This window comes from Triticum aestivum, chromosome 7A (genome assembly GCF_018294505.1).
Source record: "Triticum aestivum cultivar Chinese Spring chromosome 7A, IWGSC CS RefSeq v2.1, whole genome shotgun sequence".
In the NCBI taxonomy this organism is placed as follows: domain Eukaryota; kingdom Viridiplantae; phylum Streptophyta; class Magnoliopsida; order Poales; family Poaceae; genus Triticum; species Triticum aestivum.
In genome coordinates this window covers 605794032-605808532 of record NC_057812.1, presented here as the reverse complement: position 1 = coordinate 605808532, position 14501 = coordinate 605794032, and the positions used below count along the sequence as shown (strand labels likewise).

Below are 14501 nucleotides of genomic sequence, written 5' to 3'. Positions count from 1 at the left end.
ACTACAATTGACCCAGATCTGACAACCGTACTAGCATCAGCAATAAACTCACTCAGCCCCAACTTCAATCAGACCTCCCTTGCTTGAACACAACTGAATAAAAGATGAACAATGTCCTTGGGTCCTTTCTTACATAAAGAGCAAATCCCATTAGTCCCAATATGATGGTTGGTAAGAACAGCTCGGAGCGATGCATCGGTGTAGTGAAAAAACACGTGAAGGGATGCTACCTCTTGAGCACTGCGTTGGATTTCCCCGAACAGGAGAGGATGATGCAGCAAAGTAGCGTAAGTATTTCCCTCAGTTTTTGAGAACCAAGGTATCAATCCAGTAGGAGGCTACACACGAGTCCCTCATACCTACACAAAAACAATAGCTCAACACAACCAACGCGATTAGGGGTTTTCAATACCTTCACGGTCACTTACGAAAGTGAGATCTGATAGAGATGATAAATAATATTTTTGGTATTTTTGGTATTGAGATGCAAAGTGAAAAGTAAAAGGCAAAGTAAAAAAGCAAAGCAATAATAAAGTGATGGAGATTGATATGATGAGAAAGAGACCCCGGGGCCATAGGTTTCACTAGTGGCTTCTCTCAAGAGCATAAGTATTCTACGGTGGGTGAACAAATTACTGTTGAGCAATTGACAGAATTGAGCATAGTTATGAGAATATCTAGGTATGATCATGTATATAGGCATCACGTCCGAGTCAAGTAGACCGACTCCTGCCTGCATCTACTACTAATACTCCACTCATCGACCGCTATCCAGCATGCATCTAGAGTATTAAGTTAAAAACAGAGTAACGCCTTAAGCAAGATGACATGATATAGAGGGATAGTTTCATGCAATATGATAAAAAAAACCCATCTTGTTATCCTCGATGGCAACGATACAATACGTGCCTTGTTGCCCCTTCTGTCACTGGGAAAGGACACCGCAAGATCGAACCCAAAGCTAAGAACTTCTCCCATGGCAAGAAAAACCAATCTAGTAGGCCAAACCAAACTGATAATTCGAAGAGACTTGCAAAGATAACCAATCATACATAAAAGAATCCAGAGAAGATTCAAATATTATTCATAGATAGACGGGATCATAAACCCACAATTCATCAGCCTCAACAAACACACCGCAAAAAGAAGATTACATCGAATAGATCTCCACGAGAGAGGGGGAGAACATTGTATTGAGATCCAAAAAGAGAGAAGAAGCCATCTAGCTACTAACTATGGACCCGTAGGTCTGAAGTAAACTACTCACACTTCATCGGAAGGGCTTGGATGATGATGTAGAAGCCCTCCGTGATCGATGCCCCCTCCGGCGGAGCTCCGGAACAGGCCCCAAGATGGGATCTCGTGGATACAGAAAGTTGCGGTGGTGGAATTAGGTTTTTGGCTCCGTATCTGTTTGTTTGGGGGTACGTCGATATATATAGGAGGAAGAAGTATGTCGGTGGAGCAATAAGGGGCCCACGAGGGTGGAGGGTGCGCCTGGGGGGGCAGGCGCGCCCCCTACCTCGTGGCCTCCTGTTAATTGGCTTGACATAGGGTCCAAGTCTCCTGATTTGTATTCGGTGAGAAAATCACGTTACCAAAGGTTTCATTCCGTCTGGACTCCGTTTGATATTCCTTTTCTTCAAAACCCTAAAACAGGCAAAAACAGCAATTCTGGGCTGGGCCTCCGGTTAATAGGTTAGTCCCAAAAATAATATAAAAGTGGATAATAAAGCCCAATAATGTCCAAAACAGTAGATAATATAGCATGGAGCAATCAAAAATTATAGATACGTTGGAGACGTATCAAGCATCCCCAAGCTTAATTCCTGCTCGTCCTCGAGTAGGTAAATGGTAAAAAAAGAATTTTTGATGCGGAGTGCTACTTGGCCTAATTTCAAAGTAAATCTTCTTAATTGTGGTATGAATATTCAGATTCAAAAGATTCAAGACAAAAGTTCATGTTGACATAAAAATAATAATACTCCAAGCATACTAACAAAGCAATCTTTTTCGATCTTCCGTTTGACATTCTTTTTCTGCGAAACCCTAAAATAGGCAAAAAAAACAACAATTCTGGGCTGGGCCTCCGATTAATAGGTTAGTCCCAAAAATAATATAAAAGTGTATAATAAAACCCAATAATGTCCAAAACAGAATATAATATAGCATGGAACAATCAAAAATTATAGATACGTTAGAGACGTATCAAGCATCCCCAAGCTTAATTCCTGCTCGTCCTCGAGTAGGTAAATGATAAAAATAAATTTTTTGATGTGGAATGCTACTTGGCATAATTTCAATGTAATTCTTCTTAATTGTGGTATGAATATTCAGATCCGAAAGATCCAAGACAAAAGTTCAATATTGACATAGAAATAATAATACTTCAAGCATACTAACTAAGCAATTATGTCTCTTCAAAATAACATGGCCAAAGAAAGTTATCCCTACAAAATCATATAGTCTGGCTATGTTCTATCTTCACCACACAAAGTATTTAAATCATGCACAAGCCCGATGACAAGCCAAGCAATTGTTTCATACTTTTGGTGTTCTCAAACTTTTTCAATCTTCACGCAATACATGAGCGTGAGCCATGGACATAGCACTTTTAGGTGGAATAGAATGGTGGTTCTGGAGGAGACAAAAAAGGGGGAAGATAGTCTCACATCAACTAGGCGTATAAACGGGCTATGGAGATGCCCATCAATAGATATCAATGTGAGTGAGTAGGGATTGCCATGCAACGGATGCACTAGAGCTATAAGTATATGAAAGCTCAACAAAAGGAACTAAGTGGGTGTGCATCCAACTCGCTTGCTCACGAAGACCTAGGGCATTTTGAGGAAGCCCATCATTGGAATATACAAGCCAAGTTCTATAATGAAAAATTCCCACTAGTATATGAAAGTGACAGAATGAGAGACTCTCTATCATGAAGATCATGGTGCTACTTTGAAGCACAAGTGTGGTAAAAGGATAGTAACATTGTCCCTTCTCTCTTTTTCTCTCATTTTTTTGGGCCTTCTCTTTTTTTATGGCCTCTTTTTTCGTCCGGAGTCTCATCCCGACTTGTGGGGGAATCATAGTCTCCATCATCCTTTCCTCACTTGGGACAATGCTCTAAAAATGATGATCATCACACTTTTTATTTTTCTTACAACTCAACAATTACAACTCAATACTTAGAACAAAATATGACTCTATATGAATGCCTCCAGTGGTGTACCGGGATATGCAATGAATCAAGAGTGACATGTATGGCAGAATTATGAACGGTGGCTTTGCCACAAATACGATGTCAACTACATGATCATGCTAGCAATATGACAATGATGGAGTGTGTCATAATGAACAGAACGGTGGAAAGTTGCATGACAATATATCTCGGAATGGCTATGGAAATGCCATGATAGGTAGGTATGGCAGCTGTTTTGAGGAAGGTATTTAGTGGGTGTATGATACCGGCGAAAAGTGTGCGATATTAGAAAGGCTAGCAATGGTGGAAGGAAGGAAAGTGTGTATAATCCATGGACTCAACATTAGTCATAAAGAACTCATATACTTATTGCAAAAATCTAGAAGTTATCAAAGGAAAGTATTACGCGCATGCTCCTAAGGGGATAGATTGGTAGGAAAAGACCATCGCTCGTCCCCGACCGCCACTCATAAGGAAGACAATAAATAAATAAATCATGCTCCGACTTCATCACATAACGGTTCACCATACGTGCATGCTACGGGAATCACAAACTTTAACACAATCATTTCTTAAATTCACAACTACTCAACTAGCATGACTCTAATATCACCATCCTCATATCTCAAAACAATTATCAAGCATTAATTTTTATCTTAGTATTCAACGCACTCAAAAGAAAGTTTTACAAATCTTGAATACCAAGCATATTATTATTAAGCAAATTACCATGCTATTAAGACTCTCAAAATAATATAAGTGAATCATGAGAGATCAATAGTTTCTATAAAACAAATCCACCACCGTGCTCTAAAAGATATAAGTGAAGCACTAGAGCAAAATTATATAACTCAAAAGAAGCACATAGAGTATTCTATCAAATTCCAAATTATGTATGGCTCTCTCAAAAGGTGTGTACAACAAGGATGATTGTGGTAGACTAACAAGCAAAGACTCAAATCATAAAAGACGCTCCAAGCAAAACACATACCATGTGGTGAATAAAAATATAGCTCCAAGTAAAGTTACCGATAAAAGTAGACGAAAGAGGGGATTCCTTCTGGGGCATCCCCAAGATTTGGCTTTTAGGTGTCCTTAGATTATCTTGGGGGTGCCATGGGCATCCCCAGGCTTAGGCTCTTGCCACTCCTTGTTCCATAATCCATCGAATCTTTATCCGAAACTTGAAAACTTCACAACACAAAACATAAAGTAGAAAATCTCGTGAGCTCCGTTAGCGAAAGAAAACAAAAGACCACTTCAAGGTACTGTAATGAACTCATTCTTTATTTATATGGGTGTTATACCTACTGTATTCCAACTTCTCTATGGTTTATAAACTATTTTATTAGCCATAGATTCATCAAAATAAGCAAACAACACACGAAAAACAGAATCTGTCAAAAACAGAACAGTCTGTAGTAATCTGTAGCTAGCGCAAGATCTGGAACCCCAAAAATTCTAAAATAAATTGCTGGACGTGAGGAATTTATCTTTAATAATCTTCAAAAATAATTAAATAAATAACACTCTCTAAATAAAAATGACAGTAGTTCTCGTGAGTGATAAATTTTCTGTTTTCTACAGCAAGTTCAACAAGACTTTCCCCAAGTCTTCCCAACGGATCTACTTGGCACAAACACTAATTAAACACAAAAAAACAATCAAAATAGAGGCTAAATAATTTATTTATTACTAAACAGGAGCAAAAATCAAGGAATAAAAATAAAATCGGGTTGCCTCCCAACAAACGCTATCGTTTAACGCCCCTAGCTAGGCATAACAAGCAAGAATAGATCTAGGTATTGCCATAATAGTAAGATAGATTATTAAAACTCATTTCATATTCTCTACGTTCAGCAACAAGTTTTCTTTGAGGCAAGCAAAAGTAATCAAAAGGCCTAAATTTAACGGGACAAAAGTTCCCAAGATCAACCTTGGGAGGTATAGGTTCCTCCTTTGGTCCTTCATAATGCACAACCAATTCATCATTATAAGCATTCTTTTGACAGAACTTTGTGAGCCTATATTCAAGAGAATATCCTAGTTCATTATTTCGAGTAGCCAAATCATCATTAAGTTCAGAAGTTCTATCAACTAAAACATTGATAGGAACCCTTTTTCTAAGATTTTCATTGAAAGCAACATAGTCTAGAGATTGAAAATGCATTATTTCTTCTTGATCAAAGAGGATAGCCTCTATGGGAGGGCGGCAGGCGTCCACCCTATAATGCGCAAAAATTTCTTTGGCTTCTTTTATTATGAATCTAAACTCATGAGCCAAAAAGATAGTAGCGGCACACTTAACAGAAGAATGCTCAATATTAGAAAATTCCGGAAAAAATCCTTTGTATGGAAGGATGTATGTGCATGAATTGTCTTTCAAGTTCAACTACAAGCATGGCAATAGCGTCAGCAAGACTACTAGTTCTATGAAGGATAGAACTTCCCATAGAAGGTAAAGCACCGGCACAAGTAAAGAAATCTTGAATAACTCCTTTTCTAATAATATTACCACTACCAACACGGAATTTTTTTGTATGAAGGATGGTAGGTTCTTTAGCAGGAGCATCAGAATTTTTCATGATATTATTGTCCATATCGACAATAACTTCCCCAATTTCAGACATAGAGGCAGAAGGTAAAGGACTTGACATAACGACAAGCTAGCAAACTGACACACGAGCAAACAAAAGGCAAACGGGCAAAAGAGGCAAATAGAGAGGGAGAATAGAGAGAGAGAGCGAATAAAACGGCAAGGGTGAAGTGGGTGAGAGGAAAACGAGAGGCAAATGGCAAATAATGTAATGCGGGAGATAGGGATTGTGATGGGTACTTGGTATGTTGACTTTTGCGCAGACTCCCCGGCAACGGCGCCAGAAATTCTTCTTGCTACCTCTTGAGCACTGCGTTGGATTTCCCCAAAGAGGAGAGGATGATGCAGCAAAGTAGCGTAAGTATTTTCCTCAGTTTTTGAGAACCAAGGTATCAATCCAGTAGGAGGCTACGCACGAGTCCCTCGTACCTACACAAAAACAATAGCTCAATGCAACCAACATGCTTAGGGGTTATCAATACCTTCATGGTCACTTACGAAAGTGAGATCTGATAGAGATGATAAATAATATTTTTGGTATTTTTGGTATAGAGATGCAAAGTGAAAAGTAAAAGGCAAAGTAAAAATCAAGCAATAATAAAGTGATGGAGATTGATATGATGAGAAAGAGACCCAGGGGCCATAGGTTTCACTAGTGGCTTCTCTCAAGAGCATAAGTATTCTATGGTGGGTGAACAAATTACTGTTGAGCAATTGACAGAACTGGGCATAGTTATGAGAATATCTAGGTATGATCATGTATATAGTCATCACATCCGAGACAAGTAGACCGACTCCTGCCTGCATCTACTACTATTACTCCACTCATCGACCGCTATCCAGCATGCATCTAGAGTATTAAGTTAAAAACAGAGTAACGCCTTAAGCAAGATGACATGATGTAGAGGGATAGTTTCGTGCAATATGATAAAAACCCCATCTTGTTATCCTCGATGGCAACGATATAATATGTGCCTTGCTGCCCCTTCTGTCACTGGGAAAGGACACCACAAGATCGAACCCAAAGCTAAGCACTTCTCCCATTGCAAGAAAAACCAATCTAGTAGGCCAAACCAAACTGACAATTCGAAGAGACTTGCAAAGATAACCAATCATACATAAAAGAATCCAGAGAAGATTCAAATATTATTCATAGATAGACGGGATCATAAACCCACAATTCATCGGTCTCAACAAACACACCACAAAAAGAAGATTACATCGAATAGATCTCCACGAGAGAGGGGGAGAACATTGTATTGAGATCCAAAAAGAGAGAAGAAGCAATCTAGCTACTAACTATGGACCCATAGGTCTGAAGTAAACTACTCACACATCATCGGAAGGGCTTGGATGATGATGTAGAAGCCCTCCGTGATCGATGCCCCCTCCGGTGGAGCTCCGGAACAGGCCCCAAGATGGGATCTCATGAATACAGAAAGTTGCGGCGGTGGAATTAGGTTTTTGGCTCCGTATCTGATCGTTTGGGGGTACGTGGATACATATATAGGAGGAAGAAGTACGTCGGTGGAGCAATAGGGGGGCCACGAGGGTGGAGGGCGCGCCTAGGGGGGGCAGGCGCGCCCCCCCTACCTCGTGGCATCCTATTAATTGGCTTGACGTAGGGTCCAAGTCTCCCGAGTTGTATTCGGTGAGAAAATCACGTCCCCGAAGGTTTCATTCTGTTTGGACTCCGTTTGATATTCCTTTTGTTTGAAACCCTAAAAAAGGCAAAAAAAACAACAATTCTGGGCTGGGCCTCCGGTTAATAGGTTAGTCCCAAAAATAATATAAAAGTGGATAATAAAGCCCAATAATGTCCAAAACAGTAGATAATATAGCATGGAGCAATAAAAAATTATAGGTACATTGGAGACGTATCAAGGGATAATGTAAAAGAAAGGCGCACCGTGTGGTGGGCTCCAACTGCACATGGGGTTGTGTGCGGGAGCTGTGGGAGTGAGCGACATGGCATATTGCGGAGCGACGGATCAACGCGGCTCCAACGACCCATGCGTGACCGGCGGGAGGTTGTGGACGATGGACCAAACGGGGTCATTTCCGTTCTGTTAACACTATAAACGTGCACGTGCAACGCACGTCTATTATATAGATAATAAGTAGCAAAGTTCATCTATTAAGACGGCGCTTGTCGGTTTGATGCCGGGTGAAAACACCAATGATGGTATTAGGAGTTCGTGTTACGGTCTGAGTTTGATCTTTTGACCTCTTCTAGGATGGTTGTCCAAAATCACAGGATATAAGAGTTCACCGTTGTGTTCATCACTTTTCATAGTTTCTATTACTCACCGTATCATCATTCAGTTCCGAGTCCACTAAAATGGTAAATAATTTTGTTCTAAAGTGTGTCCTATGCTCCCGCCAAATCAGAATTACCCAAAATATAGTAATCGGAATTAATTATAGAAGAATAGTCTAATATACTTTTGCCAATTATTAATCAGAATTAGTCCACAAAGAACAATGGTGGGGATTCTGAGTGAAATACATGCTCAAATAGTCAAATGAAACATTCCTATCCAGAAGTTTGACATCCATAAACCCCAGTATAATCCACCTACGTGACTAGAAAATTTTGATTAGACATTTTAATTTGATGAAATGAAAGATAAATAAACATGAATAATTAAATAGCTTTATGGTGTTTCAGCTGAAACACACACATGGTGGGCAGCCTGACCGAAACTAACACACTCACTATACCAATGCCCAATCCCATTCATGTTCCCTCCTGCTGCTTTTCCTCCATCTCTAGTGAGCTTGCTGCCACAATCATCACTCTCCCGCCAGCAAATTGCTCAAGATATGAGATTTACTGAAATTTTTGTGTTTTCTCACTGAATGATAAATCAAGTTCTATTTTCACTGCTTCTACAGATCAGAACAAAGGCAGATATTGAATACTCATGCTTCTGGGTATTCTATTGAATCTCAATTGTCAATAACTAATCTTTAGAAGACAAAATATATATGGAGAAAGAAAATTGCGGGTACTTAAGCTAGATCCATCGATATTCTCACTGGCCACCACAACTTTCTCTTGCTAGCAGGATATGTTTTGCTTCTTTAGATACTCTGCTTTCTTCTTATCATATGGTCATGGCATATCAGTATCTACTCTGTAACTTCTCGTCAGATTGCGTTTCTGTGAACTGATGGTTAGTAATTACTCCGTTGTCGGCTCTAGATTTTAGCCTAACAATGGAGGCAATGAAGTTAGTTATGAGTATTAGATGTTTGGGACAAATAGCAACAGTACAAGGTTAGTCCCTGCGAATTGACTGACCTTTTGCCATGTGTTTACATTTGCATATATGTTGCACGTGGTAAAATATCGACCAAATAATATTCTGAGATGACATGGTTAGATTAAAGACAAACTATATAAGGTAAGATGAAGTACATGGATTAATCTTTTGCCTTGTGTTTGTTGCATATTTAAAAGGGACATGCTGAACCGGCCCAGGGATGGGAGGATGATTTCGCCACAGTTTTCTTAGCCTAGTGGGCTTTCAATTCTTTTTCAAGGTATTCTCTCTACTTCAAGGTATTCTTTTTCAAGTATTCTCACAGCCCACCAAAATGAATAAAATCCAGTATAATAAAGATGCTACAATTGTTTTTCAGACTCAATGATATGGAGATGTTACTGACAAACTACAAACTTATCACCCCATAGTAATTTAACTACAACTGTAGTAACTAGAGGACAAGTTCCTACCCAACCTATCACCCCTATACATACTACAAACTTTGTTCAAAATAGATACTGCCAACTGACAACCATCAAATACTCCTAGTCTTATACATAATGCACACACTCGTAAACGAAACCCTCATTAAAACAATACATCAACCAGCAATATATTTTGGTCCTGTGATGCTGAAGACTGAACACCCCCATCCTGAAGGAAGTGATCGAACGAAGTAGAGTTTATTGTTTTCAATTTAAGTTTGTGCATAGACCAACTAATGTTGTTGCTAACCTGCGTGCAAAAAATGCTTTGCCTGAGCGGCAAAGGTGTGCCGGGATAAATATGAATCCTAGCTTCATTTTCAGCATTTAGTATGACTATAACTATGTACTTATTCAGTAATGAAAAGCTCCTGGTTCGGAAAAAGGTGCAGGTGCATGAAACAAGGATCTAGCAAAACAAACATTTAAATACTGTCAATTCTTCAAACAGAATAAAAATAAGCAGATGGAGCAGCACACCTCCGTTTCTAAGAAGTACACAAGCTACAAATTTCATATTCAGGAAAGAGGAACCAAGACATAACCAAGAAAAAAACATAGGATCCATAAACGTAAGATTCTGTGAATTGATGAGGCAGCACTAACCTCATCAAAGCTTTTCCCATCATGAATGGCATGTTCGTGTCTCTCTTCTCTAAACCGTTTAAAGAGTTGTTCTTGTATATGATTGCTAAGCACGACCCTTGGCAAATCTTTAGTCCCAAGAACAACACTTTAGGGCAAGTACATTTTGCTTCTTTAGAATCACCCCTTTTGAAATTAAAAAGGGCACAAATCTGATGCTTCCAGTGTTCACATTTGTCACACATAACCCACCTTAGAGCTAATCAATTAGAACAAATTAGCGCGAACAAAAAAAGTTTAGAGAATTCAATTATGAAGGTTCGCCTTAGGAAATTGATTACCTTTCCACCTGAATCGTGCAACTGCGAGTCTCATTGTAACACATGATACAGAAATTGTGGCAAATCTCAGTAGCAGCAGCAGTATAGTATGATGCATTTCATTTTGTCCGAGCAACACAAGGACAACAAGAAATTGGTGGAGGCTCAAACTAAAGCTTATCTACTTTGCAAAGAAACTTCTTGATAGAACATGTTGCCTTCATGCCTCTTTTCATATCATCAATCACTGAATGATCATAATTTCCTTGATCCTCATAATTGCATGTTGTGTGTCACTGGACTCACACCCTGGTCAACACAGCAACAACATCATCATCAGGTCATTAGCAGCAAGAAACAACGTCGGTATACAACAAAGCATAGCAACATATTACAAGATACAAGCGCAAAGCAGCAGCAGGCCATCAGCGGCAAGCACCCAGCGACATCAAGCACCCACACAAGACACACACACACACACACACGTAGCAAGCAGGGCGGGAGGACCGGAGAACAGATACCTTGCCGGTGACGGGATTCCTGGCGGCTGCGGCAAAGATGACTCGTGGTGGTGATGGAGGTGAGTCGAGACGGCGACCAGGGCAACTCCACGCGACGGCTAGCGAACCCAAGCGGCAGCGGCACTTCTTGGTGCAGCACGGTGATGGTTTACAGCGAATGTATACAAAGTACTTGGCGATCTTCTCCGTGGTGAGTGCGACACCAACCCCTGCACGTTGATGAGGAGATAAGAGCGGTGGAGGGCAGGGCGGACAGCAGGGACGAGACCTGCGGTGAAGGGCGGCGAAGGTGGCGGTGACCTGCGGCGAAGGGCGGCTTCGGGGCGGCGGCTGGGGGACCTGCGGGCCGCAGCAAAGGGAGGCTCTAGGGCGGCGGCTCGCCGAGCTGCGGGTCACGACGAAAGGTGGCTCCGGCGACGGCTGGGGGACCTGCGGGCCGCGGCGAAGGGCGGCTCCGGCGGTGGCTCGACGACCTACGGCCCGCGCCCGGCTGTGGGAGGAACGGCGCAGAGACGCGAGGTCGTGCGGGAGGAACGGCGCGGGGCGTGAGGTCGTGGGGGTGTGGCGAGAGGTCGTGCGAACATTTTTTTTAGCGGTCAGGCTTAATTGCGTGGTTTGTTGCGTTAAACATCGAAGGATTAAGGGTCATCAGATCTTGTTGATGGACGGGTCTGATTGTTTGGTTCTCCGCCTTCTTTTTTTTTACAGGGGTAGTAGATAGTAGATAGATAGATGATCTTTTATCATCCCATAAAAAACATGATCTTTTATCTTTCTTGTGTTAGCATAACTTCTTTGTATGTTAAATGCTGCTAAAATTTCAAAATTCTATACACGAACATTTCATTTGAAATGCTCTGTGCTGATAGGGGCGAACACTCTCTTGGCCCTGCCAGCACTAGTCAGACGGATCAATTCAGTCGGCGCACGACGGGAAGACCCAGACCGGGGGCGGCCACTTCCAGAGCAGGTCCCGCGCCGCGCCTGGCGGCGGCCTGTAGCTGCCGTCGGCGAGGTCGAGCACGCCGACGTCCGGCGCCACCTCGCGGCACCTTTCGTGCGACCACGGCCCGTCATCGGTGAAGTAGACGCAGTTGCCCCTCAGCTCGGGGCAGTCGTCTACCGGGATGCACAGCGACGTGTTCTTCCCCAAGAAGAGCGCGCGCCCGGCCAGGATGCCGGCGCGGCCGTTCCAGCTGTCCACCGGCGCCCACCGACCACCTATCAGCTCGAAGAACTCGGCCGCGACGGTCGTGTACTCGACCTGCTCCGGCCGGGGCTCCCACCTCCGCGCGTTCGCTGCGTCCCTGAGCCGGTGGACCTGGAGTAGGCGCCCCGGCGAGAGCTCCACGAGGTATCTACTGCACGCCGCCGACATGGAGCACGCGCGCCCCGAGCAGCAGCAGCACGGCGGCGCGATGGCCTGCCGGGTCGGCGTCGTGTCCGCCGTGACGTCCATGTCCCATGCCTCAACGCGCCCTGCGGAGTCCATCGCGTACACCAGTTGCCGCCCGCCGGCGCTAGCCGTGGAGGAGGCACGCATGGCGTCCGCCCAGCGGCGCGAGGGCGTGTCGAGCAGCGTCCACCTCGTGTCGCCGGCTCGGGCGATGGCGATGCGGGACAGAGGCTGGCAGATGAGCATGACGGCGTAGCCGCCCGATCCCGGCGCGGCGGTATGCCCCTCCCGCGGCGCGGACACGAGGATGGCCTTCTCGTAGAGCTCGTACCGGAGCCTGTCCGGCGCGAAGGACTCCGGCGGGACGAGCACGGTCGCAGCCTCGTCGGCGTCATCGTCGGCGAAGCAGCACCGGAGGCTGTAGGTCACGACGCGGCCGTCCGCGTCGCGGCTGGCGTGGACGAAGGGGAGCGTGTCGGGCGGCGGGAGCGGAACCTGCGCACGGGTGAGCGGGTTGAGGAGGTGCAGCTCGGAGGCGGCGTCGGCGGTGACGAGCCACCCGTCGGGCGACGAGCCGACGCAGAGGCGGTCTGATATGGCCGGGGCCGGCTGCGGGATGGTGTACGCTCTGCCGTCGGAGAGGCTCAAGAACCGCGCCCCCTCCGAGGACGTGCCACCACCGCGCCTCCGGCGCACGGTCGGGTCGAAGGGGAGCATGAGCCACGGGGACGGCACATGCACGGCACGGGGCTGCACGGCGCTGGCGGCCGACCACCACGCGGTGCACGCGGCGGGGAAGCGGAATCGGTCCGGCACCGGGAGGCGGGCGAGGACGGACTCGAGGAGGTCGCCCGGTAGGTCCGACCACGAGCAGCCCGGCCCCGTCCCGATGGTGCCGACGAGCTCGCTCATGACCGCCATTGGCACAGCACGCAACGCACAGCACAGAATCGCAGCTTGATCACACGAGGAGAGGAAGAGGAGGGAGCAGGTGAGTTGGGTTCTTGGGATCGTGACTCGTGAGAAGCAACTTATTAACGCGCCATTCCTCGGAATCCTCGGCGTCGTCGTCGTGGCGTGCCCCATACTACTTCCATGTGTTTCCTCTTCCCTCGCATGCCGCGGGCGGAAGCGGCCGCCGGCCGGGGTCAGGTCAGAAACTAGCGGTGGTGGCAGTACAGCGGCTCTGACCGGTTTGACGGCAGTCTCGGGGGAGAACGGCGACGGGAATATACGTTCGGCCGGTCGGCCGCGACGGCGGAGACACGGTGGGCGCTAGTGGTAAGGTCTCGCCGGGTTGGTCAGAAATTAGAATACTGTTGTTGCGGGAGACTGTTTTTTTTTTGTCTGTCTAGGTCTCAGTCGACTTAGACTTCGTGAAGTTTAAGGCCCTGTTTGGTTCATAAGTTCTAGGGCTTTTTTTAGTCCCAACTTATAAGTCTCAAGTCCTTAAAAAGTCCCTATCTGTTTGGTTCCTGGAACTTATAAGTCTCTATAAGACCATATTACAACTATAAGTCCCTATAAGTCCCTCCTTGAGAGTCTTATTTCATAAGTCCCAAATGGCCACTTTAAATCCCTATAAGTCCCTTCTGTTTGGTTTACATGGGACTTATAGAGACTTTTTTAAGTCCATAGATCAATAAGTCTCTGGAAACAAACATCCCTAAGTCGACTGATGTCACCTAAGACAGATTAGGCCTGTTTGTTTAATCAATAGCTGCTGGGTTTTATTCTTAGTTGGCTCATTTTTGTTTCTCTGTTGGTTTTGTTCTATTTATTTATTTGGATTGGGTTGTTTGTTTCTTTGTCTTTTGTCTTTGTTTGTTCTTCACACCGCAAAAAAGTGTTCAACAAGAGAAGTAAATAAAAAAAGCATTTTTATGTCGCTAGTGCAGCACATTGCCAAGTCCTTCTCTTTGTGCGTCATCTTTGTGAGTCCTTCTTTTTCTTTTTATTTTTTTAATAATTTGTTTGAAAAAACATTTTGTATATTAGAACAAAAATCAATATTTAATGTAACAAAGAAACAAAATGGAAACAAGACAAACTAAATAGTGTGGCACCGTTTTTCACAAATCAATCTTTATAAGTTGCATACAAATGGAGGTCATGCAAATGTGT

General features: G+C 44.1%; 1 protein-coding gene across 1 annotated transcript; it reads right to left on the bottom strand.

The window, feature by feature from the left end:
• Positions 1–11897: 11897 nt before the first annotated feature.
• On the bottom strand, positions 11898–13298 carry LOC123148989 (uncharacterized). The gene has a single exon (XM_044568523.1). It carries the CDS (start codon positions 13296–13298, stop codon positions 11898–11900), a length of 1401 nt encoding a protein of 466 aa, XP_044424458.1.
• Between the last annotated feature and the right edge of the window lie 1203 nt (positions 13299–14501).